General features: G+C 36.8%; 1 protein-coding gene across 1 annotated transcript in view; it reads right to left on the bottom strand.

The window, feature by feature from the left end:
- Positions 1-621: 621 nt before the first annotated feature.
- Positions 622-27,621, bottom strand: part of LOC140158568 (uncharacterized) — a 93,348-nt gene continuing 66,348 nt past the window's right edge. Inside the window, exons 12-24 of the mRNA XM_072181708.1 lie at positions 23,626-23,699; positions 21,881-22,047; positions 17,108-17,236; positions 13,986-14,108; positions 12,435-12,544; positions 11,026-11,218; positions 10,068-10,095; positions 9,342-9,520; positions 5,975-6,097; positions 5,084-5,206; positions 3,886-4,031; positions 2,195-2,359; positions 622-915 (exon numbers count right to left, since the gene is read on the bottom strand). Coding sequence (XP_072037809.1) covers positions 622-915; positions 2,195-2,359; positions 3,886-4,031; positions 5,084-5,206; positions 5,975-6,097; positions 9,342-9,520; positions 10,068-10,095; positions 11,026-11,218; positions 12,435-12,544; positions 13,986-14,108; positions 17,108-17,236; positions 21,881-22,047; positions 23,626-23,699 — 1,854 coding nt within the window. The remainder of the gene's footprint in view (positions 916-2,194; positions 2,360-3,885; positions 4,032-5,083; positions 5,207-5,974; positions 6,098-9,341; positions 9,521-10,067; positions 10,096-11,025; positions 11,219-12,434; positions 12,545-13,985; positions 14,109-17,107; positions 17,237-21,880; positions 22,048-23,625; positions 23,700-27,621) is intronic.

Genomic DNA, 27,621 nt, shown 5'->3' with positions numbered 1-27,621 from the left:
TCATCATTAATGGAGATCATCAATCATCATCTTACCTTGACATCCAATGCATAATCACTGTGCAAAGGTTGTGGCATTCCTATCCATGTAACGATGATATCCCAGTGGGCATCAATGTCATCATTAATGGAGAGATCATCAATCATCATCTTACCTTGACATCCAATGCATAATCACTGTGCAAAGGTTGTGGCATTCCTATCCATGTAATGATGATATCCCAGTGGGCATCAAAGTCATCATTAATGGAGAGCTCATCTATCATCATCTTACCTTGACATCCAATTCATAATCACTGTGCAAAGGTTGTGGCATTCCTATCCATGTAACGATGATATCCCAGTGGGCATCAATGTCATCATTAATGGAGAGATCATCTATCATCATCTTACCTTGACATCCAATGCATAATCACTGTGCAAAGGTTGTGGCATTCCTATCCATGTAATGATGATATCCCAGTGGGCATCAAAGTCATCATTAATGGAGAGATCATCAATCATCATCTTACCTTGACATCCAATGCATAATCACTGTGCAAAGGTTGTGGCATTCCTATCCATGTAATGATGATATCCCAATAGGCATCAAAGTCATCATTAATGGAGAGATCATCTATCATCATCTTCCCTTGACCTCCAGTGGAGAATCGCAGTGCAAAGGTTGTGGCATTCCTATCCATGTAATGATGATATCCCAATGGGCATCAAAGTCATCATTAATGGAGAGATCATCTATCGAGCTTACCTTGACATCCAATGCATAATCGCTGTCCAAAGGTTGTGGCATTTCACACCACGTAATGATGATAGCCCACGTGGCATTAAAGGCATCATAATTAGAAAGTGTATCTACAAGCTTGTTGATAGATGTCAGAGTTGAATCATCACTGTTTTCTGAAAGTGCATCTACGACCTGAAAAAAGGTAAAATCAGATAAGTGTGAAAGTGTGAGTGTATGGGCTGTGTGCTCTGCACTTGTGGCAATGTACATCATCTGATGCCAAATAGGGAGCAGCATGGCCAGGGTTGTAGCTATGCTGGTTGGCTGTAACTGTTACTAGCATTTGCCGACCAGCACTCAATCATAATAAGCTTCCTTCCAATCGGCCCAAATATTGTATGATTATAGTTCATAAAAGTTAATCTGTGTTGGTATATTGAATGATTCAAGTTTAAACATTTTGATCCAAACACAAGAAAGTTAAATCTACCGCTCTAAATTTTCATATGGTTATTCCATCTTTCAACGACAAGATTGAGACTGTGATGTTGATCATTAGATTGTGACCTTTTTTGTCCTTGGACTTGATCAGTCTCCTAGATTCCTGGAAGTTTGAATCTGCCCTGTCTTTGTTGAGATGATAAACAATAACCTTCTAAAATTATGAGAGGTAGGAATTGCTTGTGTTTGGATCAAAGGTTTTAAACTTTACTCATTGTATGATTATGTACAAAATTTAGTACATATCAAAAATCTACAATATTTCATGTCCACATGCATATAAAACTGCAATTTCACAGTGACATACACCCCCATGAAATTCACTAGATCATTCATGGCGACTATTATTGTTGTTCCAGTAAGTAGATTTTGTAGTTAACACAGTTTTGTCAACAGGTGGCACACTAACACATGTCTGTGATGAGCGTTTCCTGGAAAAAATTAATTAAATTAGCTGGCACCCAACTTGGGCTGGCTACAGCTCTGAGTGTGGCACACTGGGTAAGGTATTTGCCTTTGGTGCAAGAGGCACCGGTCTCAAAATCTCAACAGATCCTACAAAAATGTTCTAAACAAGAAATTATTTAATACAAATTAGTTGCAAATGAAGCAAAGTTTTTAAATGAAAGGACAAATTAGGCTTCAAAATATGTTTGTTACCTGTAGGTGTAAACAAAATGCAAGATGAGTTTCTTTTTTTTCTTTGTTTTATTTTTGTGTTAGGATTTAAGGCAAAATGTCTGTAAAATAATTTATGCTCAAATTGGTTGCAGAGTACTTTAATTATGAACATTTTGTAACTCTTAGGAACCAACATACTGATTTACCAGAAGTGTTTCTAATTTTGAAATTGTTTTTTCAAAAATTTGTTCTGATTTATCAAAAGAAAATATGAAATACGCTAAAATGACACCCCAAAATTGAATGCAGATTTGCCCCACCTAGAGGAAACCAACCTTTTTATGCTTACCTGACTTTTAATATCCCATACTTCATCATTATCAAGTGGTGCAGCGTCACTCCAAAATGGTGCAATAAGCTTATATTCAGCGCCAATATCCCCAACATTGCTGGGATGAGGCCAAAACTTCTGTTCTTTTGTGTTGGCTAGCATAACTTGTCCATTTTGAGTAAACTGAGAAAACAAAAATCAGGTGACAGTTTTAATTGATTTACTTGAAATGCAATCAAATCAAGACAAAATAGTATTCATGGTAAAAAAGTAAATAAGGAGTCTGTGGAATGAGACTAGAAAGAGGGTAATATTTTCAGTTGACAAATGCTCTTTCTACTTTGAATGTTGACCACAATTCTCCATTACTGTGACACTGAGTGTTATTCTGTCTATAAGAAAGCATGACCCTCTATGGGTTTAATATTAAAGCCATAATGTAAAATATTTTGGAATTAATTTGGCTACATTTTTGCAAACCTGTTTTTGTTTTATGCATCTTGTAATGTTTATACCTGTCCAACTTACACTTAATTGGAATCAGCCAACAGAGCAATTTTGAATTAATGAGTAAATCCCACATAGCTCCATAGTTAAGTGGCCAAGATCTTTCATTTTATCTCATTATTTCAGCTTAAGAGAGGGTGGAAAACCATCCCAACAGTTGTTACTCAAATTGTAAAAATTTGACAAAAATTGTATATTATGGCTTTACAATCAAGACAACTCTCAGGAGAGAGTACAAAAGGTAGAAGGCTACAAGACAAAATGGAAGGAAAGAAACCAAGCAAAACATAAATAAGGTATAAAAACAGCATAACATGCTTAATCTGAGGATATTGACAGACATGTTGATACTATGCTTTATTTGTGTATCAATTGTTATAGAGGGCTTTACTATGGGATGTATGCATTGTAATGTATGAAAAGTAGTCTGGGTTCAGACAGTAACCTCAGATTCAACAACTCCTCCTATACCTTTGTACAGGAGCCAACCGTTGTTAATCCGTGATGAACCCACACTTTTACTGTAGCGTATACGCCGAATGCGAAGCGAGACTACACGCTTACGCGAGAGCGCCAAAATTCATCATGCCTGGAACCTTTGTGCGTATGCCAGCTTACAAGTTGAATTCAGTATTTTCAGATAGCGGCTAAATTTTGCTGTTTTATTCTGTAGTTTTATTGATGATATTAACAGAGAAATCATCAAAGTTTTTGTAAGGCTTAGTGACAATGATTAACTGACATTTCCTCGTGAAAAAATCGTGAATTATATGATCTTTAGCTTCTTTTCGTTGTTGAAAGGGATTCAATCATGTTTCACCGTTGTTCATCACCGTTTAGGCGCGTCTGCTTGGTTTACTTCGCTCAGGCAGCTAAAGCTGCCCTCGCAAAGTAAACCACACGGCCGCATCGTTGTTAAACGGTGATGAACAACGGTGAAACATGATTGAATCCCTAATTGTGCATGTCTATAAAACGGTTAAAACACAACTAGTGAGACATGCTTTCTTTCATAACAGAAATTATATATTTAAAACATTGCAGATCTAGCATATGGCACAATACTTCATAATCACAATCACTTTTTGACAAAATTATGTTCTTTTAATATATCTTTTTTTCCTCTTACATGGATAAGTCATGTGTGCATTGTGCTTTTAAAATGTTTGTCATATTGTTATTACCATGTTGACAAAACTTACATAAAGTCCTGTATAATATACATCATTGATTGGATAGCCAATGGGTACATCAATCCACTTTGAAATATACAGTCCATTCTCATCCTGAATATATTCTCCTTCATCCTGTATAGACACTGCCTCGCTATAGTCATGTAATCGGATTTCTGAAGAATAACACAAGTTTAGAAAGTAAATAATAATGATGTTGTTATAACCTAAAAGATGTCAGTATGAGTTTGGCATTCCAATGATATTTCATTGTGACAAAATGTCTTAAAAAGCTTCCTCAATATTAAACTTCAGCCCTTTTTTTTTTTTGGGTAGTAGGGCGTGGAAGGAAGTTACTTGTCACTTATTAATTTTCACCCAGACACATTTATGACTGGGTGACTTAAATAAGCCTGATGAAATATATCAAAAGACACCTTGAGGTGGTCAAGCAAATTCATCCAAGATTTAAAACCAAACCTTAAAAAGGAACCTGGGAAGATACTCATATTAGATGTAAGGATAATGGACTCTGCTATACTTTTGATCAGCTCGTAATCGGCAAGCCTTATAACATCGCGGATTAATATCAAAATATTTTATTTTGAGAATTGCCTTGTCACATCTCGCCAGAAGCCTCACAAAGTATTAATTGAAGACCTATACTTTGTCTACTCTATTTAACACACCCAAATAGGACCAGACAGATCAACTTTATCACTCCTTATAACGTGGGTCTACTTTTCGGCGTAGTGGTAAAAAGCCCGCCGATTACGAGCTGATCAAAGTGTATATTTGTGTGTCGTACCTGGAGGCCAAAATAGTTAGTGTACCTCCAAAATGCATCCTTGTTTGCATATTGTGTGAGTAGTCCATTGTGCACAAAACCTATGCAACACTAGCTCAAGCATAAAGACACAAAATTATTATTCAATAATGGGTTCTTGCCAATAATTGCCGGAGCCATAGTGTTATTCTCTTTGGTCTAATCTCTTTACCATTAACAGATGTCAATACAATTTTTCACTCCATTGTGGCACTGATGTAAATGGCATTCAATTCACACACTCAAGTGTGAACACTGGCAATTTCAAGCGGTACCCAATGAAATGTTCACTGATGTTACTGCCGTATTAGGCGGGAAATGGTAATCAACCATTCATCAGTCATTTTAGTCAACTGTACAGGAGCTTTGCACCAATGATACTTCATGGACATTTGGACTTACTTTTGCAATTGACTCCATCACCATAGTAACCAGCATTACACTCACAGTCAAAGCTGCCATCATTATTGGTACATGTAGCAGAGGTGTGGCAATCATCAGTATCGGTTGTACATTCATCGATATCTACAGAAAATGTTAGTGCAAGACATAATCGCCTGTTTCTCAATTTTCAAAATCTATGTAAGATAGAAAATCTAGAAAACTTTGTAAAAACCAAGTTGCTCCAAACAGAATAACACAAGATTAGAATAACTTGCAAATGTGTGCTTTCTGCTTAGCACTGTCATGCCATATGGTATTATTCAAAGCATCAAATAGCATGTAAATTTGGGATAAAAAGTACCTAAACAGGGTGAAAATAAATAAAAGCACAGAAATTTAGACTTTAAGAAACATGATCTTTGATAGCTAATCTTTCTTTTCCATTCATATAAGGCAATAAACAAGTAGTGGCTGCGTAGGTTTGAAAAATGATCAATAATAAAGTCCAAGAGAAATAGTAATTGGTGTCAAACCACATAATATTAATTTATTTGCATAGCAAAAGTAAAAAACCGCTATTATTGGTTATATCTCAAAATCAATATTAGCGACAAACAACTTGTTTAGCTAGATCACATCAAACATGTATCCAGCTTGATGGTGCACCGCGAGAGGGATGTCCCAGTTGAAATCCCTACACCCATTCTGGAACACAACTCCTATACAGTGGGTGTAGATTTCAAATCGAATCACACACTGAAATTCACATCATACTCTCTTGTCTTCCATTATGGGGTGTATGGATCTCAACTACTGGAATGGCCCATAGTAGTTGAGATACAACAAAGTAGTTGAATAAGTTATTTTGAATGCAAACTAGTTTTTGGAACATGCAAACAAACTCCTTACCTGTGCATGATGTTTCTGTTTCTTCATAACCAGCCCAGCAGGTACAGGTATAAGATCCATCCGTGTTTGCACAGCTTGCTTTGGCATCACAATCATTACTGCTACTAGCGCATTCATCAATATCTGTTAAAAGAAAAAAGGGCACATTTACACATTTGAAATATTTGCACTGAATAAGTAAGATAAAGTCAAGAAATTAACTGCATGTATTTGAATCGGGCTTTAACTTTGTCAATATTGCTGTTTTCATCATTTTTGGCCAAATGTTTCATAGCAAAAATACCTAATGACAATTTTAATGACTAATCCTTTACTCTTGGGCAATTTATAAACAATTTTAATTTTTTTACACCTTCGTTGGGATCACTGAATAGACCTTTATATGTAAGCCATCAAGGGCTGTGCTAATTCATGTTACAAACTAACATATTTGCAAATTATTTTCTATATTTTGCATCTCATATGGCAAAGCATGTCAATAATCATGATGAAACCTGACAAGGTGGAGGAGTAAGATCAAGGTCAACAATCAGCAAAATACAATAATTGAGAATAAATGAGATATGAATAAAATATGACATCAAAAACAATATTCAATGAATATTAACAAAATAATAGCAACCAAAATGAAAGCATAAACATACAATGAATAGTACAAAATAATAAAAATCAATGAAGTCATACCTGGTTATGCATTAACCAAATAGTAATCAAACCAGTTCAGGCATTGTATAGCCATTATCGATAATGAAATGGACTCACATAACAAATACATGAATTAACCAAATAGTAATCAAACCAGTTCAGGCATTGGTATAGCCATTATCGATAATGAAATGGACCCACATAACAAATACATGAATTAACCAAAGTAATCAAACCAGTTCAGGCATTATTAATGAGCTATCATTGATAATGAAATGGACCCCTGTAACAAATACATGTATGATATTAATAATTCACATCACATAAATACAGGGTGTCCCAAAAGTCTCGATACCTTTTTTAACCTTTGTATCTTTAAGAAGAAATGGTATACAAAAAATTTGAAAACATATTTGGAAAGAAGACACTTGGGCAATTTTTTTGGTACCAAACTTGCCCCCTTAAAAATAATGTTAGATGAATGTATAGGCACATAACGCGTAGTACCATATAGCAGTCATTCCTTTTCTGAACATTCACAGATCTTCTTGGGCTTGCTGATACAGCACGTCTTACTTTATCAATGTTTCGTGTATCGCCTTGTCTTCCTACGGCCATAGCGAACTGAATCACGTACTGATCCTGTCTTAAAGAATTTGTTGACAATGTTTTTATGCAGCATTTTGATGGTGCTCGAGCATGTCCAGTGAGTTGATAATGTTCGTTGAACTTCTTTTGAGTAAATTTGACCGATTTTGTTTCGGCATAAAACCAAAGAATGTGAATTTGTTGTTGAATATTGTAAGTCATGTTGATACAACGCCATTAATCACTTATTCGTGCATACATACAAAATGTCAGCACTGCAAAACAAACCGCTTGAATGGAATGGGGGGGTAGCAGAGCAAAACAATGGTTTCAACAGGACGGTGCGACTCCACACACAGCCAAAGTGACTCTTCAATGGCTTGAAAATCGTTTCCATGAGAAGATCATGTTCCTCAAAACTGATCAAACTTGGCCACCTCATTCTCCGGATTTAAGTAAACCTGATTTTTTTTCTGTGGGGTTATCTCAAAGACCGAGTGTATAGCACAAAACCTCGCAGCATACCCGACTTGAAGGAAAACATAGAGAGTGAGATAAGAAAACTTGAAAGAGACACTTGCAGAAGCGCCATTCAGTACTTCACTGTCAGAGTACGCGAGTGTGCGAATTTATATGATGGACATCTTGAACATATTCCTAATAGACTACTTGCAAAACAAAAAAAGTCCAAACTACGGAAGAACAAAATAAAAATAATGTGAAGTTGTTGGGAATAGTGTTTCAATTTGACAATGTTCCTGGTGATTTGTTCCCATTAACCATTTTTGCATATGCGCTATATTCATGAATAATGTCTTCTGACTTAGCATGAAAAGGGGAGTTTCAATGTGACAATTCAGTAATGATAGGGGTATCAACTCAATCAAAACATTATAAAATCCTTGAGATAAGGAAAATTACTTTACCAAGTCACTTTGTTAGGATTGTGAGCAAATGCAGAAGAGGGTGTTAATTTAACAATTCGTTTGCATTTAATTAAGTGTTTTGTTTCTCCGGTTGAAAGAACGATTTTCCAATATGATAAACATTTGCTCGTATATTTATACTACAACATGCAAATATTAGCAAGTTTGGTACCAAAAAAATTGCCCAAATGTCCTCTTTCTAAATATGTTTTCATATTTTCTGTATACTATTTTTTCTTAAAGATACAATGGTTTAAAAAGGTATCGAGACTTTTGGGACACCCTGTACATGCTGTAATTTAACCAATGTCACTATATAGCTTTGTAAGAAACCCAACCATTAAATGTGTTTTTTAAGGATGCATGCAGGATCACATTTATTTTCAATATAACTTTTACAGTAACAAATGGCAAGTATATAATAAAAGTAAAACATTTTGTGAAAGAAAATGGTGAAAGGAATTCAACTCTATCTTTGAAAAATTTACAAAAATACTAAATCTTGAAAAAGGTCCAAAAACACAATTTTCCACCTAAAATGTACGTAGATAGATAGATAGATAGATTTTATTTGGCAATTCAAAAAACGTTATACGATACATCAGAACATAATAAATGCATAAAATACATCACACAACATATTTATAAAACAACATACGTATGATCCACCATAACCAGTTATACTTACATTGCTAAATTAAAAAAAATACATATTATTAATCTAAAATTAGGTCCTCAAATTTGTTTTATGGCTCAAAATATCCCCCAAATTTGTAAAAATTATATACACATTTTGTAGGTGCAAGAGCTTCTGTATTACAGACATGAGCAGCTTTCAGTTTAAAATTTTACATGTGCTAGGACTGAAATGTAAATCTACTTTTTTTCAATACCATCTTATCGTGAGCATGAAAACATGGCTGATTTTGTGTGTTTTACATGTAAAAATTATGGAAAACATGTGGCAAAACCTCCCCCATGCTGCATAAAAGAGTCAAATTATTGTGTTAATTTCACAAACTCAAGAAAAGTTCATGTTGCTCTAAAAGCCTCAAAAGCACACCAATTTGATGCAGATTTTCGAGCTAACATATGCTATTGGGGGGAAATATAATTTTCAGACGGTATGATTGATTAACTGACTGAGTAATTGATTGCTTGATTTGACTGACTGGTGAACAAACTGACTGGTTGGTTAATTGAATTACCTAGACATGTGATACGAGCTGGTGCCAATAATCCACTGTTGCAAGTTTGAGTTGAAGCTGATGGTGTATAACCTGTAGTACAGGTGTATGTGAGTTCTGTTCCATGAGGTTGAGGTATGCTATGTGATGGTGCCACTTGTCCATGGAGAGGATTAGAGACAGCCTGGCATGGGGCGGGTCTGTGAAAGAAATGGAATCAAGCAAAATGATATGACTAGCATAATATTTGTATATTCTACATTCATTATCACATACAGTACATCAACAACATAGCATACAAATGTGTTAATACCAAAGTATGGTAGTAATTATAAGACCAGATTTAAGCAACTGTATTTCTAATACATGTATATCACCCTGGACTGGAACACACCAAAAAATCAATGAAACCCAAATGACTTTGATCCATTCTGGTTTGTTACAGATGGAAAGGAATGGGTCAGTATTGTAACAAAACTATGCAAGTCTATGACCTCAAGTGACCCTAGATGACCTTTGACTTCACACCTATTGACATCACACATGTCAAAGTACTAAAGGGTCAAAGTGTACAAGTACCATTGAAATCCATCAAAGCATGTGGGAGAAATCAACAAAACATTTTTGTGCAGAATGTTAACATTTTCTGTACATATATTGTACAATCGAGACACACAGCCACATATACACCGGAGTTCAATTTTATAGTGCCCTTTCCAAACTCTGTTTGGTGGGGCCAATGTTTACAAGAACAACAGTCTTGCATTCCTATATCCTATGTGTTAAAAATAAATAATAAAACATCAACAGCAATTTTAAGAACAACAATAGATAGAAATAGGTAAAAGCAAATGATGATGGATGATGGAATGCAAGACTGCCACTTAGGATAGTCGTCTAATTTGCATCCCATACAAAAGGACCTGCTAAGAAATTAGCCATAGAATGCAAGAATGCCCATTATTTACATGTACCTTGATAACATTATGAAATAAATCATTGAATGATAAACCTTGATACATTCATAATCATTTCCACTTACAGTAAAATTCAAATAATGACAAAAAGAACTATGTATTTCATTTGTGTCCATGGGATTTAGGAATGTAAGACTGTCTTCAGTAGCACTTATAACATATTTTAAGACTTTTAAGTCTTAAAATAATGCATTTGGTCTCCATGGAGACGATTGGAGACAGCCTGGCATGGGGTGGGGTCTGTGAAAGAATCAAGCGAAATAATATGGCTAGCATAATATTTGTATATTTTACATTCATTATCACATGTAAAAGTACTTAAGGGTCAAAGTGTCCAGGTACCATTGAAATCCATAAAAGCATGTGGGAGAAATCAACAACTGTATTTCTAACACATTTTCTAACACATGTACTTCTAACACATCTTAAAATCATCTTAATTGCATTATGATCTACTCTTTTACATTGAGTATAAAAAAACAATTTGACCCAAAATATCACTGACAACAGTATTGCATTCTGGCTACAATATATACCCCTTACCCTTTAACAGTGGCAGTGCCGGGCATATGCCCCCAGTCAGAACTCTTGCCCCAGCAAAATCCCAAAATTGTGTCAATTTTACACAAAATATGTTGAGTTTGCCCCCATACACTTTGTCCCCTCCCATGCCCCCCTGAAAAAAAATCCTGATGCCACCACTGCCCTTCACTGACATTATTACTTACCACCTATAATGACAGAATTGGTTTCAAACATAACATCCTCATCCTGTATACTTGACTCCATGGCATCTTGGTCTGGTGCACTATTGGGTGGAAACCATAGGTCCCCTTTAACCTGCACAATTCCTCCAGTTGCTGAAGAGAACCCAACATTTGTCAGGTCTGAAAGTTGGTAAGATTCAAGAGCACTAGTTACCTGAAAAAGAGAGCGGGATACCTTCAATATTGATGCTTTTCCCATCCAAGACCTAGTCTGGTTAAGTTCTATCTAATGAGACTAATGAAATATAGATTAAGTGCACAGTAGTAGTATCAGGCCTCATAACTGCTAAATTGTTGGTTTAAAGTATACCGTAAAGATTCGCCTAATGGCGCACTTGGGGTAAATTTCATGTGCAAATAGAGAGCTCCCTCCTCCCATCAAGAATTAAGGTGCTGGTGGGAATTGTACAGGAGGGCAATTTGAGATTGTGCCTAAAATTCCACTTATGGTCAAGGCAGACCATAGCGCCATTAGGCGAACCTTTACGGTATAAAAGTATACATATTTAGAATGGCAAAGACTTGATAAATTCATTCTGTGAGGTAAAATTTGGGCCAAAATCCCCCCCAAAAAAAAAAAAATGCTTTTTTGGCCCACTTCTTTTTTTTTTTAAATTAATTTTTTTAAACTAGATTTTTGGCCCAAATGTGACCTCACAGATGAATTTGTCAAGTCTTTGCCATTCTAAATATGTATACTTTTATATACACTTTACACCAATAATTTAGCAGTTATGAGGCCCAAAAGTTTCCATAATTCCAAGGTTAAGATCAACCTTAAAATCTGCCTCCAACCTCAGGAATTCACGAATGACAAAGAAAAAACCCTGTTCTATAGGCTGGCCCACTTGTCAAGTAGGGAAGGTCGGTTGAGATTTGAAATGGGTAAAATGACCTTTAAAAAAAATAAAAAAGACCAGTCGGGCCAATAAAACAGAAGGTTTTTGGACAAACTGTGGCATTTTTCACCAGGTTCCCTGTCGCAAATAATAAAGGAGACAAGTAGAAAAAGTGATAACACCTGGTAATCGAACCCAGGACCTCAGGTTTACGAGACCTATGCCTTAACCACTTGGCCACAGGAGCTTCATGATTAGGCTGGTTGAAATTCGAACCTATAAGCGGTCACTTAAACTTATCTCCTCCCTGCAAATAGCCCATTATGGTTAGGGCCGTAAATGCAAGAAATAAATAGCCATCCTCCCTGTGAGGAAATATAACATGGACAAACATTGACATGATCGACAGGAAATATATATAAATGAACATGGTTTTTCACCAGGTTATTTGCGACGGCAAACCTGGTGAAAAATCATGTTCATTTACAGAAAGAGTGACCCTTACAAAATAAGCATAGGGTATCAACTTACATGTCCCTTAATTGTATCCAGTAAATTTGAGGCGGCTGTTGTTGCAGAATCACTATACTCATCATCCCACTGAGTTTCCCATTTGCATGTTAAACGCATCTTCACTTGAGCTGTAATATGAAGAATAAAAAACACAGTGTATACAGGATGTCCAAAAATATAATGTATACTCTATACTGCTCACTACACACAGTTCTTTCTATAACAAATATTGTGTAGGATTGATTCATTTTACTTGGAGGCACGATCGGGGGCACGATGCATTTACACTAGCTTAGTTTTCTACATTTTGAGGAAAATTTTGTTATAAAATAGCAAAAATCACAGGATTACTCCCAAAGCAAACATCATAGAATCACTCTCTCCTGTGGGCTTGTACACTGGACGATCAACATCGCAGTTATTAACCTATAATCAGAATGGCAACATGATATGCGTCACACTTTTAGTCTTCTGGTAATTATTTTCAACAACAAAATTAATTTATTCAGAACTATAAATTGGTCTAATTTCCTGAATCTTGAGTCAAACTGTCCCAATACATACAAATAATTTGTGATAAATTATAAAATAACGATAAGTCTATATGATTATATTTAACTAATTTTTGACAATTTAGATTTCCTTGCCACCAATCGACAATGAACGCTTTTGGCCTGTATTTCAAACACCGGAAAAGTGGTATTGAAACTATTTTGAAAAAAAAAACACCACTTACTTTTGATAGTATAACAAAAAGTAACAGCTTCATTCGATCACAAGTCATAATAATAAAAGTACTTAAGGCTACATGCTCTTTTGGGTTGAAATTTTTGGCGGGAAATAATCCCGCCACAATATTAAAGTAATCTTTTCCCACAACTAAATATCATAGTCAGGAAATTAATGATCCATCTGGTAGCTTAGATCATAACTTTCATATTCGTAGTTGCGATTATCCCAGCTAATTCTTGATTTGTTTTTACAGAGTCTTGAAAGGTTTTTGATCAAAAAACGTCATTCAGTGTATTTTGAAACTCAAAGCCATAACTCTTCTCAAACTAGCCCCAAATAATACATGTGTAACAAACACCAATGGGAATAATAATTGGACGTTGTTTACGGAGTCTAAATTTGATTTGATTTTATTTCACAATATTTCTAGGGTGAGAATTTTGACCTGTCAATCCCTTTTCTGATTTCCCATTCAAATTCATTAATATGTGACAAACATATTATAATATTATTTTCAAATTCTAGAGTCCTTTACCTTCACATTCCTGTCCACTGCAGGTACCGCCCCCCACCAATGGGAATAATAATTGGACGTTGTTTACGGAGTCTAAATTTGATTTGATTTTATTTCACAATATTTCTAGGGTGAGAATTTTGACCTGTCAATCCTTTTCTGATTTCCCATTCAAATTCATTAATATGTGACAAACATATTATAATATTATTTTCAAATTCTAGAGTCCTTTACCTTCACATTCCTGTCCACTGCAGGTACCCCCGACTGTACCATACATTGTCAGGATAGTCATTGTCACCTCTACACTCATTTGGACTTACCTTTGCAATCAACTCCATCACCATCAAAACCATCATTACACTCACAGGTAAAGCTGCCATCATTATTGGTACATGTAGCAGAGGTGTGGCAATTATGAGTATTGGTTGTACATTCATTGATATCTACAGAAAATATTAGTGTAGGAAATAATGGTCTGTTTCTTAATTTTCAAAACCTATGCAAGATAGAAAATTTACTTGTCAACAGTTCATCTTATTAACCCTAACCCGCCTGAATACTACAAAATACTACTTGATATATGCGCTGTTCGTGCATGCATCCCACGTGTTGTGATGACGCAATCGCCCTAAGTGATATACAGGCACGGTTTCGCTGGCCAGCGAAGCCCAAGACCTGTGGCAAAGTGTCGCCGACCGAGTGCTTGGCATGCGAGGGGTCTGGGGGTTCGCATCCCACCCAGAGCAAACAACTTGCTTCCTTCTTTCTTCTTTATTCTTTCCTTCTTTCCCTTCCCGTCGCCGAAAAGCCCTTAGGGGGTTAGGGTTAGGTTACCACTATCGAAACTCAGTATAGGCTTCCTTAACCCTAACCCGCCTGAATACTACAAAATACTACTTGATATATGCGCTGTTCGTGCATGCATCCCACGTGTTGTGATGACGCAATCGCCCTAAGTGATATACAGGCACGGTTTCGCTGGCCAGCGAAGCCCAAGACCCGTGGCAAAGTGTCGCCGACCGAGTGCTTGGCATGCAAGGGGTCTGGGGTTCGAATCCCACCCAGAGCAAACAACTTCTTTCCTTCTTTTCTCTCTTTATTCTTTCCTTCTTTCCCTTCCGTCGTCGAAAAGCCCTTAGGGGTTAGGGTTAAGTAGCAAATTTTATTGATTGTCCATGGGAACCAAGCTGCTCCAAACAGAATATAACACAAGATTAGAACAACTTGCAAATCTGTGCTTTCTGCAAAGCACAGTAACCCTAAAAAGCATGAAGTAGCACATAAATTTGGGGTAAAAGTACCAAACGAGCTGAAAATAAATGAAAGCACAGAAATTTAGACTTTACAAAACAAGATCTCTTATCCAATCTTCCTTTTATTCACATATAGGGCAGTATTTCCACAGTATTTCCCATTGTATTATAAATCATGTGTCAATTGTGTCATTGTCACCACTATATCATCAATATTTAGCAATACAGAATCAAAACAAGAATGGGTTGTCAGAAGTATGAAAACATTTACAAGCTCAGTCCCTGAAATAAATCTTATTTCTCCTTTTACCGTAACTTTACGATACATTTGAGTTTTTGTGAATGTCATTGGTATGGGATAGAAACAAGGCAAGGTTTGTTTGTTTGTTTTCAAAAACATACTGTAGTATGTCAATGATTGGCTTTCTATTACTCAGTCCAATCCAACTACTATGTAATATCTTGACCCCAGGAGCAACTTGGCAAAGTGGATGCAAATTTTTACAACCTTTAAGAAGTACATGAAGTACATATTATACTCACCCAATTTGAACAACTTTTTCAGAAGCACCATATCTTTACTACTTTAGTATAATGAGCAATTTACTTTAAATGGTTTTGTAATCAGTGTATAAAGGCACAACGTAGTACAGGCCTCAAAATACCTTTTTAATTTTGGGGCTACTTTTGAAAAAAATCATTTCCATATAATTAATTTAGTGGTGCTACTTTCAAGATTTCGGGGGCTACTTTCAGGATTTGGGGACTGCTTTCAGGATTTCAAGGTCTAAATATTCTAAATCCCAATTTGAGCCACAAGCCTCAAAATAGTTTCCTTTCATTGGCTACTTTGTATTAAAAATCACCTCTGTAATTTAATTTTGGGGGCTATGTTGGCATTTTCGGAGGGAAATCACCCTTAGCCCCCTTGTATTTTGAGTGCTGGTATATAAACAATTCTTTTCATAGCCTTGTATAAAAAATGGCATTCTACATGCATAACTCATATTTAGCTATGTTCTCAAGTTGTTCCTAATTCTGACATATTAATCATCAATTACATAGCACCAAATTTATTAAAAATGCTCCAAGGCACTGCTTGGAGCTCAAAATTCTTGCTCATCCATCTCCTGAAAATGATGTGCTTCAAGTGATTTTTGAATGTTTTTTGTTTTTGATGTGCACCTGCTGTTTGTTCCAGAGTTTTAGGGCACAGACAAAATGCTCTGTCACCAAATGAAACCCAGTTTATAGTTCAGCACTCAAGAAGACATGATGAACAGGAGCTGGAAGATCTTGGCCTTTTCCGTCATATCTGACATTTCTGACGGAGCTTGGTTGTGGAGTGCCTTGTAAGTGAGAATGTTGTAGGCAATTCACTGCTTGATTGGAAGCCAGTGTAATTCAATGAGTTCAGGTGTGATGGAATCAAACTTGTAATTGGGAGTTTGTGTTTTTGAGACTTCTTGCAAGCCTGGATGTGACTGGGGGTGGACAACCATTTTTGTGGCATCTTCAGTCAATAGTTTTTGAGTTCAACTAATGCTACGATGGAAGTTATTAGCATATTTGACAATATTTGCTACTGATATAGTCATCCCAAACCATGACACCAAGATTTCTTAAGGAGTTTGACTCTACTGCATTTACACCGGCAATGTTCACGGTTGTAAGGTTAAATTGGGCAATTCCATTTGAAATCCATTCACCCCCTATGGAAGACATGACATTAATTAATGTGTGGGAGATTAAGATCATGTCTTCCATAAGGGGTGTATGGATTTCAACTAGAATAGCCCATTTGCAAGTCTGTAATTGATCACCAAGACTTCAATTTTCTGTGCATTAAATTTGAGGAAGTTAGATGACATCTAATGTTGCGCTTCTGTAATACAATATTAAATTTTCACATATAATTGTCCAACAACAAACCCACAATTTATAGTATCCTGGTCTTTTTCTTAACATCTTCATATCCTCTTGACACCTCATAGCATGTCAATCTTCATTCCTTTAGTTGATAAGAATTCCTGTAAATCTCATTGGTCAAACATCGGATAAAAATCTGTATTACCTTCTTACTCCTCATTAATATACAGGCATGGAATACGGCACCAGACCGTAGATATTTGCCCGTATTTCGCGAACAAAAAGGGGTAAGTAATAATGTCAGTAATTATCACACTTACCTATGCATGTATGAGCATCTTCCAGTTCATATCCAGTATCACAATCACACCCATAGCCCTCTGGTGTATCATAACATTGTGAATTCTCATCACATTCGTTGTCATCACTATTAAGGCATTCATCGGTACCTATCACAGGAACAAGCAAATGGTGTGTGTGTCCAAAAATTACAGCATTTGTATACAAATGTAGATGAGTTGACATGTGATGTCAACTCATCTATAGCGCAGAAAATATTAAGTGACATGTCTAACTTAAACTACATTTTATGCTAATACACAAATAAAATACAACTTGGGCAAGAAGGTTCCACAGGTCCGGATATACCTTTTGCTAACCCCTGGGCATGGCAACATAATTGGCGCAAAACATTTTTGCCATATTGGCCAAATATGGTTGAAATTGGAACACATTGTGGCGCACTCACTTGAGGGCTGACACTGCACTTCGGTGCTCCTCAAATGTGTGTCTGTTTTATTGGTTTTTGTCTGTTTTATATCTTCATTCTACAACCATTTGAAGGAATTAACCACCAGGAATCTACTGGGATAACTATTTCTGGATGATTTGCTACCATTTTGCAGATATTTAGTGATATCTGATGATATTCTGCTAATAATTTTCAACTTGGATTTGTGTGTTATATATTGAATGCTGTTAAACTTATTGATCTGCTGATTTTTTTCCACCTTGTCTGACTCAAGATCAATAATCAATAGGATAATTACAATATCAATGGAATGCTGCTTGTGAACTTCCTGACTGACAATGGAGTACCAGACAACTTTATTGCTCCTTTTGTTATGCTCTCAAGTGTGTCATCTTCCACAAGTTTACAATGTGCCAAGTACATCAACACGGAACTCTTGTCTTGCTTATAAATATGGACATTTTGTTAAATCAACTTCAGCATATTACAGTAACTGTTCTGCAACTTTTAATTATCGTTTGCTGTTATCTGGTGATATTCAGACAAACCCTGGCCCTGACTCTACTACAGTGCAGAGTTCACACATTCTGACTGAAAATCATGATTATGACAACTTTAATTCAACCAATTTAACTTACTCCCGCAACCAACTTCTTCAACTTAATAAGAAATACGAACTTTCTCCTCCAGTTTGGGCAACTATTAATAACCTTGGAATAAGAAAAGCGACCAAGAGGTTGTAAAGCTGGAAATAAAAATGGACCGAAAATCAAAACTCATCTTCCTGACAACAATAACCCTACAGTTGAACCACTTTTGCACCCTTTGGATATTTCTGCCCCATCTACAATTAATTCATCAGCTCCAAAAGTAAATTTTGCGATTTGGAATGCAAGATCGATGAAAGCAAAAACTTCTATGGTTTGTGACTTGATTATTTCTGAAGAACTTGACATCTTAGGTATCACTGAGTCGTGGCTTACGGGAACTTATCGCGATGACCCTATCATTGCTGATTTTAATACCACCCTTCCTGGCTATGATTTTCACTATGTCCCTCGGATTGGACGACGAGGTGGCGGTGTGTGTATTTGCCTACGGAAATCATTCAATGTTCGCAAAACTGACATAAAGTCATTTAAATCCTTCAATACATTGACCTTACAATATCATCTCGCTCACAAAGACCCCTTCGCTTGGTTCTAATTTACATCCGCAAACTACTAAGGAAAAACAACGTATCGCACCTATATTTTTCTCTGAGTTTTCATCATTCTTTGAGGAAATTGCAACTGTTCCTGATCATCTTTTAATCGCCGGAGATTTTAATTTTCACATGGACAATCTTCGTGACAGAGAAGCTGCTAAATTCGCTGATTTTATTGATTCAGTTGGAATGTTGCAACATGTTTCAGGTCCTACGCATATAAAAGGACATACACTTGATCTTATTTTATCTCGCATGACAGACAGTTTTGTTTCAAATGTCTCTAGTTCATTTTATCTACCATCAGATCATGCTGCCATTTTTTCTTCTTTACATATTGCTCGCCCAGAACCAATGAAAATGGAAATAACTATGCGCAAACTTCGTAACATTGATTTTGATGTATTTCGTTCTGATATACTTAATTCACCTCTTTATACCTCGCCAACTTCTGATCTGGATTTGTTAGTCACTCAATATGATACTGTTCTTAATGATATAAAGGACAAACATGCACCACTTATCACCCGCACAATAAGATGTCGACCAAATGCGCCGTGGTATAATGATGACCTGAGAGAGATGAAACGCAGAGTCGCGGCGGCTTGAAAGATGTTGGATTTCATCCAAACTGGAAATTGACAAACAAATTTTCAAAGATCACTGCAAAGATTACAACCTTGCAATCAAGCATGCTAAGCAAACTTACCACCAAAAACAATTTGCAGACTGTGATTCAAAACAACTCTTTCAGAAATTTAATAAATTATGCACGCCCAACATGTCTAAATCTCTTCCATCAGATACTTCAGATGATGCGCTTTCAAATCGATTCTCTCATTTCTTCAGTGACAAGATTCAGCGGATAAAAGACAATCTCGTTGACTCTGCTAAATCAGACTCTCCAAAATTTGAAGATTCTTCTACATGTAACTCTTCTTTTAGTGAGTTTTCTTTGATGTCTGAGGAATTGGTTAGAGACATTGTGATGAAATCACCATCTTCGACATGTAGTATGGATCCCATCCCAACATGGATTCTCAAAAAGTGTTTGAACGAACTTCTGCCAATTATCACAAAGATTATTAATTTGTCATTTTTAAATGGAAAATTCCTGACGCTCTAAAATCAGCTCGCATTATGCCATTGATTAAGAAACAGAATCTCGACCGTGAAATATTGAAAAATTATCGTCCCGTCGCCAACTTGACTTTCCTTGCTAAAACAATTGAGAGAGCCTGTGCATCTCAAATACAGGAGTATCTTGTAAGTGAAAATCTTCGCGGAAAAATGCAATCTGCATATAGGCCCGGCTATAGTACCGAAACGGCATTACTCCGTGTTTACAATGATCTACTACTTGCTACTGATAAAGGTAATGAAGCCGTGCTCATTCTTCTTGACTACTCCGCTGCTTTTGACACTATAAATCACAAAATTTTTCTTGATCGACTTGTCAAAAGATATGGAATTTCCGACTCTGTTTTAACTTGGTTCACTTCTTACTTCAATAATCGTTCTCAATCAATTGTAATTAATGACTCTGTTTCCAAACCCCATACACCATTTGAAGGAGTACCACAAGGCTCTGTCATCGGCCCATTGTCATTTACAATGTATACTTCTCCTCTTGAGGACATAATAGATTCTCATGGTCTTGGTAGGATGATTTACGCCGATGATACACAAGTTTATGTCATTTTGAAACAGGATGATTATGCGACTCTCATTCCCAAACTTGAACGCTGCATCACTGATATAAAAGCATGGTCTACTGCAAATGACTTGAAGCTAAACGAAGATAAAACAGAGGTCCTTCACATCACATCGAAGTTCAGAAAATCATCTTCCTTATCTTCTGTGAATATTGCAAGTGTACCGGTAGAACCTGTGAAATCTGCCCGTAATCTGGGAGTCATTGTTGCAGATGATCTCAGCATGGATCTTTACATCAATAATATATGTCGCTCTGCCTCCTTTTCTCTGTACAAAATTGGTCGCAGTCAATTATCTGGATGAAAAGGCAACTGAAACTTTAGTTCATGCTTTTATCACATGTCATCTTGATCGGTGCAACAGCCTTTTATATGGCCTTCCTGACTCTCTCATCTCAAAGCTTCAACGAATTCAAAATTCTGCTGCTAGACTTGTTTCGCGTACTCGCTTCCATGATCACATCACTCCTGTACTGCAAAAACTTCACTGGCTTCCTGTCAAATATCGTATTATGTACAAAATTCTTCTCCTCGCTTATAAATGTTTTCATGGACTTGCTCCAGACTACCTTGCTGATTTGATTCAAGAATACAAACCTCCTCGAAATCTACGATCATCCACAAAATGCTATCTCGTCTCTACATCAGTTGCTACTATTTCATATGGACAGAGATCTTTTTATTTCGCTGCTCCTGAACTTTGGAACAATTTACCATATAATGTAAAAAACTCTAAGACTCTTGTACAATTTAAATCTTCCTTAAAAACACATTTGTTTACTCTAGCATTTTGTGACAATTGATTTATCTCATGTTTTTACTTTGTTCATTTATATCACATGCATAAATTGTTTATAGGTTGTATTGTGTAGGTATTGTTTGTTATTTGTTTATTCATGTTTAAGCGCTAAGGGACTTCGGTGTAAAGCGCTATATAAGAGTCGTATTATTATTATTATTATTATTATTATTTGTGTGAAGCGTGCAAAAATTGACACTTTCTTGGCTAAAATGATCATATTAATATAAAATTAATTTTGTCAAAATCACACACACAGGTGTCAATTTTAGCCCCCTCTAGATTGTGGTCCCTGGGCCAGGCCCACTTGTCCTTGTGGTAAAATCTGTCTCTGGGGTTCTACAATCATTGGGTGCCATGATGAAAAAAAAACCTGTGACTGCAAGTCTAATTCATGGTAAAGGAGCTTGGAGGAAATTGTGAGTGGTAAGATCATATACCCCATCAAATAGGGTAATGCATAGCTCAAAGAATTTGGCAAACTTTGATCATAGGTTTGATGTGCATCCACATAACCAAGATGATAGGCAGTTGTTTATGAATGAAACTGGTCTTAAGGTGGACATGTACAGAAGAAAATTGTAATAAAAGGCTACCTGATGGACAAATATGTTGATTTACCTTGGTTCCATTCAATCAATTCTACAGATGATGGATCAGGATTGAGAGAGGTCAATGGCGTTTCACGAAGGGATTTTGCGAAAGCAAGCAATGCAGCTGCTTTGGCATTGCTTGATCCCAGTCTGGTCAAGATCGTAGCAGTAGCAGTGAACACTAGACTTCCAGTGCTGAAATATATTATGCATAACATATAGTCAGAGAATGCAACTAAGCTTTAAGTTTGTTCACTTTGTTTTCAGAAAGCGCAACTTACTTTTTCTCAGTATTTTTATTTCTATTCTTTAAAAAATATGATTATTTATTCATAATAGTAGTTTTTTACTATTTAACTGTAACAGTTACAACATGTTGTAAACTTATTGAATAATAGTTTGCTTTTGTAGTCATTTTCTTCTGTAGTCTGCATTTATTTGCATTATCAGATTTGTTAATCTTATGGTTATTTTTGTTTTGGATATATCATCCTATTACAAGTGTCAGTATTCCTAGATTTTATTTATTGGTTGGTTGTTTCATATTAGTTTTCACTATGCTTCACAATAATTGTACTTTATTCTGGTGTCTCTGGTGAAAAAACTGTCAAAGAAATAAAATAGCGGGTGTCCCAAAAGTATCTTCACTATCTTGAACCATCATATTTGAAAAGAGCAAACTTGTATTATTATTCTGATACCCAACTTCTGCATTTGATTGAAATTATTTGCACACTTTTTAAACCACGGTTGTGAACTTTTGGATAGCCAAGTCTGGAATGTTTGCTGCTGATGTTTACCAACTAAAAACGTTTGATTTTGGACTTGAAGTTTAAATTCTGTCACTTGCGACCAGGCTCATGCCCTCTTAAAACAAAAAAATATAAAATTAATTTTAAGCTCAATTACCATTATGTTATAAAAACCTACTTCAATATGTAGCATGTATATTTAAGAAATTTCATTTGATACTAAGGAAAAGTCATCTGATAATATGTGACGCGACCAAGCAAAATCAGTCGGAACTAGGCAATATTGATTTTAAGATATAGCCAAACAAAGCGAATATTTCCTTTTGTTTCCTCTAGTTTTGGAAACACTTTAATTGCTAATATCTTTGAACTGGTTGTCCAATTTCAATGGGTTTTTCTGCAAAAGCAGCTTTGTAAATGCTATTTAGTAGCCTATAAGAATCTGAAAATTTAATGTTTCCAAGTTCCGACTGATTTTGCTTGATCGCATCACATATATATCAAAGCAAATGATTTCATTTAATGACTCATTTGGATGCAATGAAATGCCACTCTGCCAATCTATGTAATTTTGTGAATAGAAACCACAACACAAAATACAGAAAATGTTTAACCTGGTGCCAATTTCTTAAATATTTGATTGTAATTATCACAAGCATCACATTTTGTGACAAACAATATTAAATACAGGATATTATTGTAAGAGAGAGGGGGTTATTAAAAGCATTTGTGAAGGACACCAGTAAAAATGTTCATGTATCATGCTATAATTGGTTTTGTGTATGCTTTCCTTATATATGATGAAATTTTTCTTTACATTTTTCATCTAAAAATTGACCAAAAAATTGGTCAAACTAAATATCAAACTGTACAAGTTTCATAATTTTCATCTTTGCGAAAATCCATTCATATTGTTCAATGTTCATACTATAATGTGTAGGCCTACAAGACACTGTACATGTATTCTAACGGAGGGAGTAATAATACCGATCCTACATTTATAAATAAGATGAGAACTTACTGGCATTCATCATTTTCAAGTTCTGGAGTTGCTCCATCACATGTGAGTTGAGATGTGCTAAGAGCATTGATAACCTGTTACATAGAGAAGAAAATATCAACATATTTGAATAGATATATTAACATTTTCCCATCAATTTCACCTTCCTAGAGACTGATTTGATGGGTCATTTTGATCGCCAGTTGCTAGATTTTATTTGTATTTCTTTACAAATCTGCGAGTGCAGTTACAGCTTTCACACTGTGGAAAGGGAGCAGCATGGCACACTGATTAAGTTCTTTGTCTGTGGTATCATGAGAGGTCCCTGGTTGATCAAAATCAATGTTAGACCACAACAAAATCAAATCTGCCCAAATTTTATTTAATATTATTCACCTCTTGTCACTCTCAACTTCCAATGAGATATTGCAGTTGAAATCAGACCCCTATGGAAGACATGCCCTTAATTTCCAACACAGGGGATGTAGATTTCAAATGGAGTCACCCATTCAAGTAACCCCATTTAAGATTCACACTCACTGTGTGGGATATTAAGGTCATGTCTTCCATAGGGGTGTATGGATTTCTGTCTTCCATAGGGGTGTATGGATTTCTGTCTTCCATAGGGGTGTATGGATTTCTGTCTTCCATAGGGGTGTATGGATTTCTGTCTTCCATAGGGGTGTATGGATTTCTGTCTTCCATAGGTGTGTATGGATTTCTGTCTTCCATAGGTGTGTATGGATTTCTGTCTTCCATAGGGGTGTATGAATTTCTGTCTTCCATAGGGGTGTATGGATTTCTGTCTTCCATAGGGGTGTATGGATTTCTGTCTTCCATAGGGGTGTATGGATTTCTGTCTTCCATAGGGGTGTATGGATTTGTCTTCCATAGGGGTGTATGAATTTCTGTCTTCCATAGGGGTGTATGGATTTCTGTCTTCCATAGGGGTGTATGGATTTCTGTCTTCCATAGGGGTGTATGGATTTCTGTCTTCCATAGGGGTGTATGGATTTCTGTCTTCCATAGGGGTGTATGGATTTCTGTCTTCCATAGGGGTGTATGAATTTCTGTCTTCCATAGGGGTGTATGAATTTCTGTCTTCCATAGGGGTGTATGAATTTCTGTCTTCCATAGGGGTGTATGGATTTCTGTCTTCCATAGGGGTGTATGGATTTCTGTCTTCCATAGGGGTGTATGGATTTCTGTCTTCCATAGGGGTGTATGAATTTCTGTCTTCCATAGGGGTGTATGGATTTCTGTCTTCCATAGGGGTGTATGGATGTCTGTCTTCCATAGGGGTGTATGAATTTCTGTCTTCCATAGGGGTGTATGAATTTCTGTCTTCCATAGGGGTGTATGAATTTCTGTCTTCCATAGGGGTGTATGGATTTCTGTCTTCCATAGGGGTGTATGGATTTCTGTCTTCCATAGGGGTGTATGAATTTCTGTCTTCCATAGGGGTGTATGGATTTCTGTCTTCCATAGGGGTGTATGGATTTCTGTCTTCCATAGGGGTGTATGGATTTCTGTCTTCCATAGGGGTGTATGGATTTCTGTCTTCCATAGGGGTGTATGGATTTCTGTCTTCCATAGGGGTGTATGGATTTCTGTCTTCCATAGGGGTGTATGGATTTCTGTCTTCCATAGGGGTGTATGGAATTCTGTCTTCCATAGGGGTGTATGGATTTCTGTCTTCCATAGGGGTGTATGGATTTCTGTCTTCCATAGGGGTGTATGGATTTCTGTCTTCCATAGGGGTGTATGGATTTCTGTCTTCCATAGGGGTGTATGGATTTCTGTCTTCCATAGGGGTGTATGGATTTCTGTCTTCCATAGGGGTGTATGGATTTCTGTCTTCCATAGGGGTGTATGGATTTCTGTCTTCCATAGGGGTGTATGGATTTCTGTCTTCCATAGGGGTGTATGGATTTCTGTCTTCCATAGGGGTGTATGGATTTCTGTCTTCCATAGGGGTGTATGGATTTCTGTCTTCCATAGGGGTGTATGGATTTCTGTCTTCCATAGGGGTGTATGGAATTCTGTCTTCCATAGGGGTGTATGAATTTCTGTCTTCCATAGGGGTGTATGGATTTCTGTCTTCCATAGGGGTGTATGGATTTCTGTCTTCCATAGGGGTGTATGAATTTCTGTCTTCCATAGGGGTGTATGGATTTCTGTCTTCCATAGGGGTGTATGAATTTCTGTCTTCCATAGGGGTGTATGGATTTCTGTCTTCCATAGGGGTGTATGGATTTCTGTCTTCCATAGGGGTGTATGAATTTCTGTCTTCCATAGGGGTGTATGAATTTCTGTCTTCCATAGGGGTGTATGGATTTCTGTCTTCCATAGGGGTGTATGAATTTCTGTCTTCCATAGGGGTGTATGGATTTCTGTCTTCCATAGGGGTGTATGGATTTCTGTCTTCCATAGGGGTGTATGGATTTCTGTCTTCCATAGGGGTGTATGGATTTCTGTCTTCCATAGGGGTGTATGGATTTCTGTCTTCCATAGGGGTGTATGGATTTCTGTCTTCCATAGGGGTGTATGGTTTCTGTCTTCCATAGGGGTGTATGGATTTCTGTCTTCCATAGGGGTGTATGGATTTCTGTCTTCCATAGGGGTGTATGGATTTCTGTCTTCCATAGGGGTGTATGGATTTCTGTCTTCCATAGGGGTGTATGGATTTCTGTCTTCCATAGGGGTGTATGGATTTCTGTCTTCCATAGGGGTGTATGGATTTCTGTCTTCCATAGGGGTGTATGGATTTCTGTCTTCCATAGGGGTGTATGGATTTCTGTCTTCCATAGGGGTGTATGGATTTCTGTCTTCCATAGGGGTGTATGGATTTCTGTCTTCCATAGGGGTGTATGGATTTCTGTCTTCCATAGGGGTGTATGGATTTCTGTCTTCCATAGGGGTGTATGAATTTCTGTCTTCCATAGGGGTGTATGGATTTCTGTCTTCCATAGGGGTGTATGAATTTCTGTCTTCCATAGGGGTGTATAGATTTCTGTCTTCCATAGGGGTGTATGGATTTCTGTCTTCCATAGGGGTGTATGGATTTCTGTCTTCCATAGGGGTGTATGGATTTCTGTCTTCCATAGGGGTGTATGGATTTCTGTCTTCCATAGGGGTGTATGAATTTCTGTCTTCCATAGGGGTGTATGAATTTCTGTCTTCCATAGGGGTGTATGGATTTCTGTCTTCCATAGGGGTGTATGGATTTCTGTCTTCCATAGGGGTGTATGGATTTCTGTCTTCCATAGGGGTGTATGGATTTCTGTCTTCCATAGGGGTGTATGAATTTCTGTCTTCCATAGGGGTGTATGAATTTCTGTCTTCCATAGGGGTGTATGGATTTCTGTCTTCCATAGGGGTGTATGGATTTCTGTCTTCCATAGGGGTGTATGGATTTCTGTCTTCCATAGGGGTGTATGGATTTCTGTCTTCCATAGGGGTGTATGGATTTCTGTCTTCCATAGGGGTGTATGGATTTCTGTCTTCCATAGGGGTGTATGAATTTCTGTCTTCCATAGGGGTGTATGGATTTCTGTCTTCCATAGGGGTGTATGAATTTCTGTCTTCCATAGGGGTGTATGGATTTCTGTCTTCCATAGGGGTGTATGGATTTCTGTCTTCCATAGGGGTGTATGGATTTCTGTCTTCCATAGGGGTGTATGAATTTCTGTCTTCCATAGGGGTGTATGAATTTCTGTCTTCCATAGGGGTGTATGAATTTCTGTCTTCCATAGGGGTGTATGGATTTCTGTCTTCCATAGGGGTGTATGGATTTCTGTCTTCCATAGGGGTGTATGGATTTCTGTCTTCCATAGGGGTGTATGAATTTCTGTCTTCCATAGGGGTGTATGGATTTCTGTCTTCCATAGGGGTGTATGGATTTCTGTCTTCCATAGGGGTGTATGGATTTCTGTCTTCCATAGGGGTGTATGGATTTCTGTCTTCCATAGGGGTGTATGGATTTCTGTCTTCCATAGGGGTGTATGAATTTCTGTC

Source organism: Amphiura filiformis, chromosome 1, assembly GCF_039555335.1.
Source record: "Amphiura filiformis chromosome 1, Afil_fr2py, whole genome shotgun sequence".
Classification (NCBI taxonomy): Eukaryota; Metazoa; Echinodermata; class Ophiuroidea; order Amphilepidida; family Amphiuridae; genus Amphiura; species Amphiura filiformis.
The sequence above is the reverse complement of the archived record's forward strand: the minus strand, read 5'-3'. Positions and strand labels throughout refer to the sequence as shown.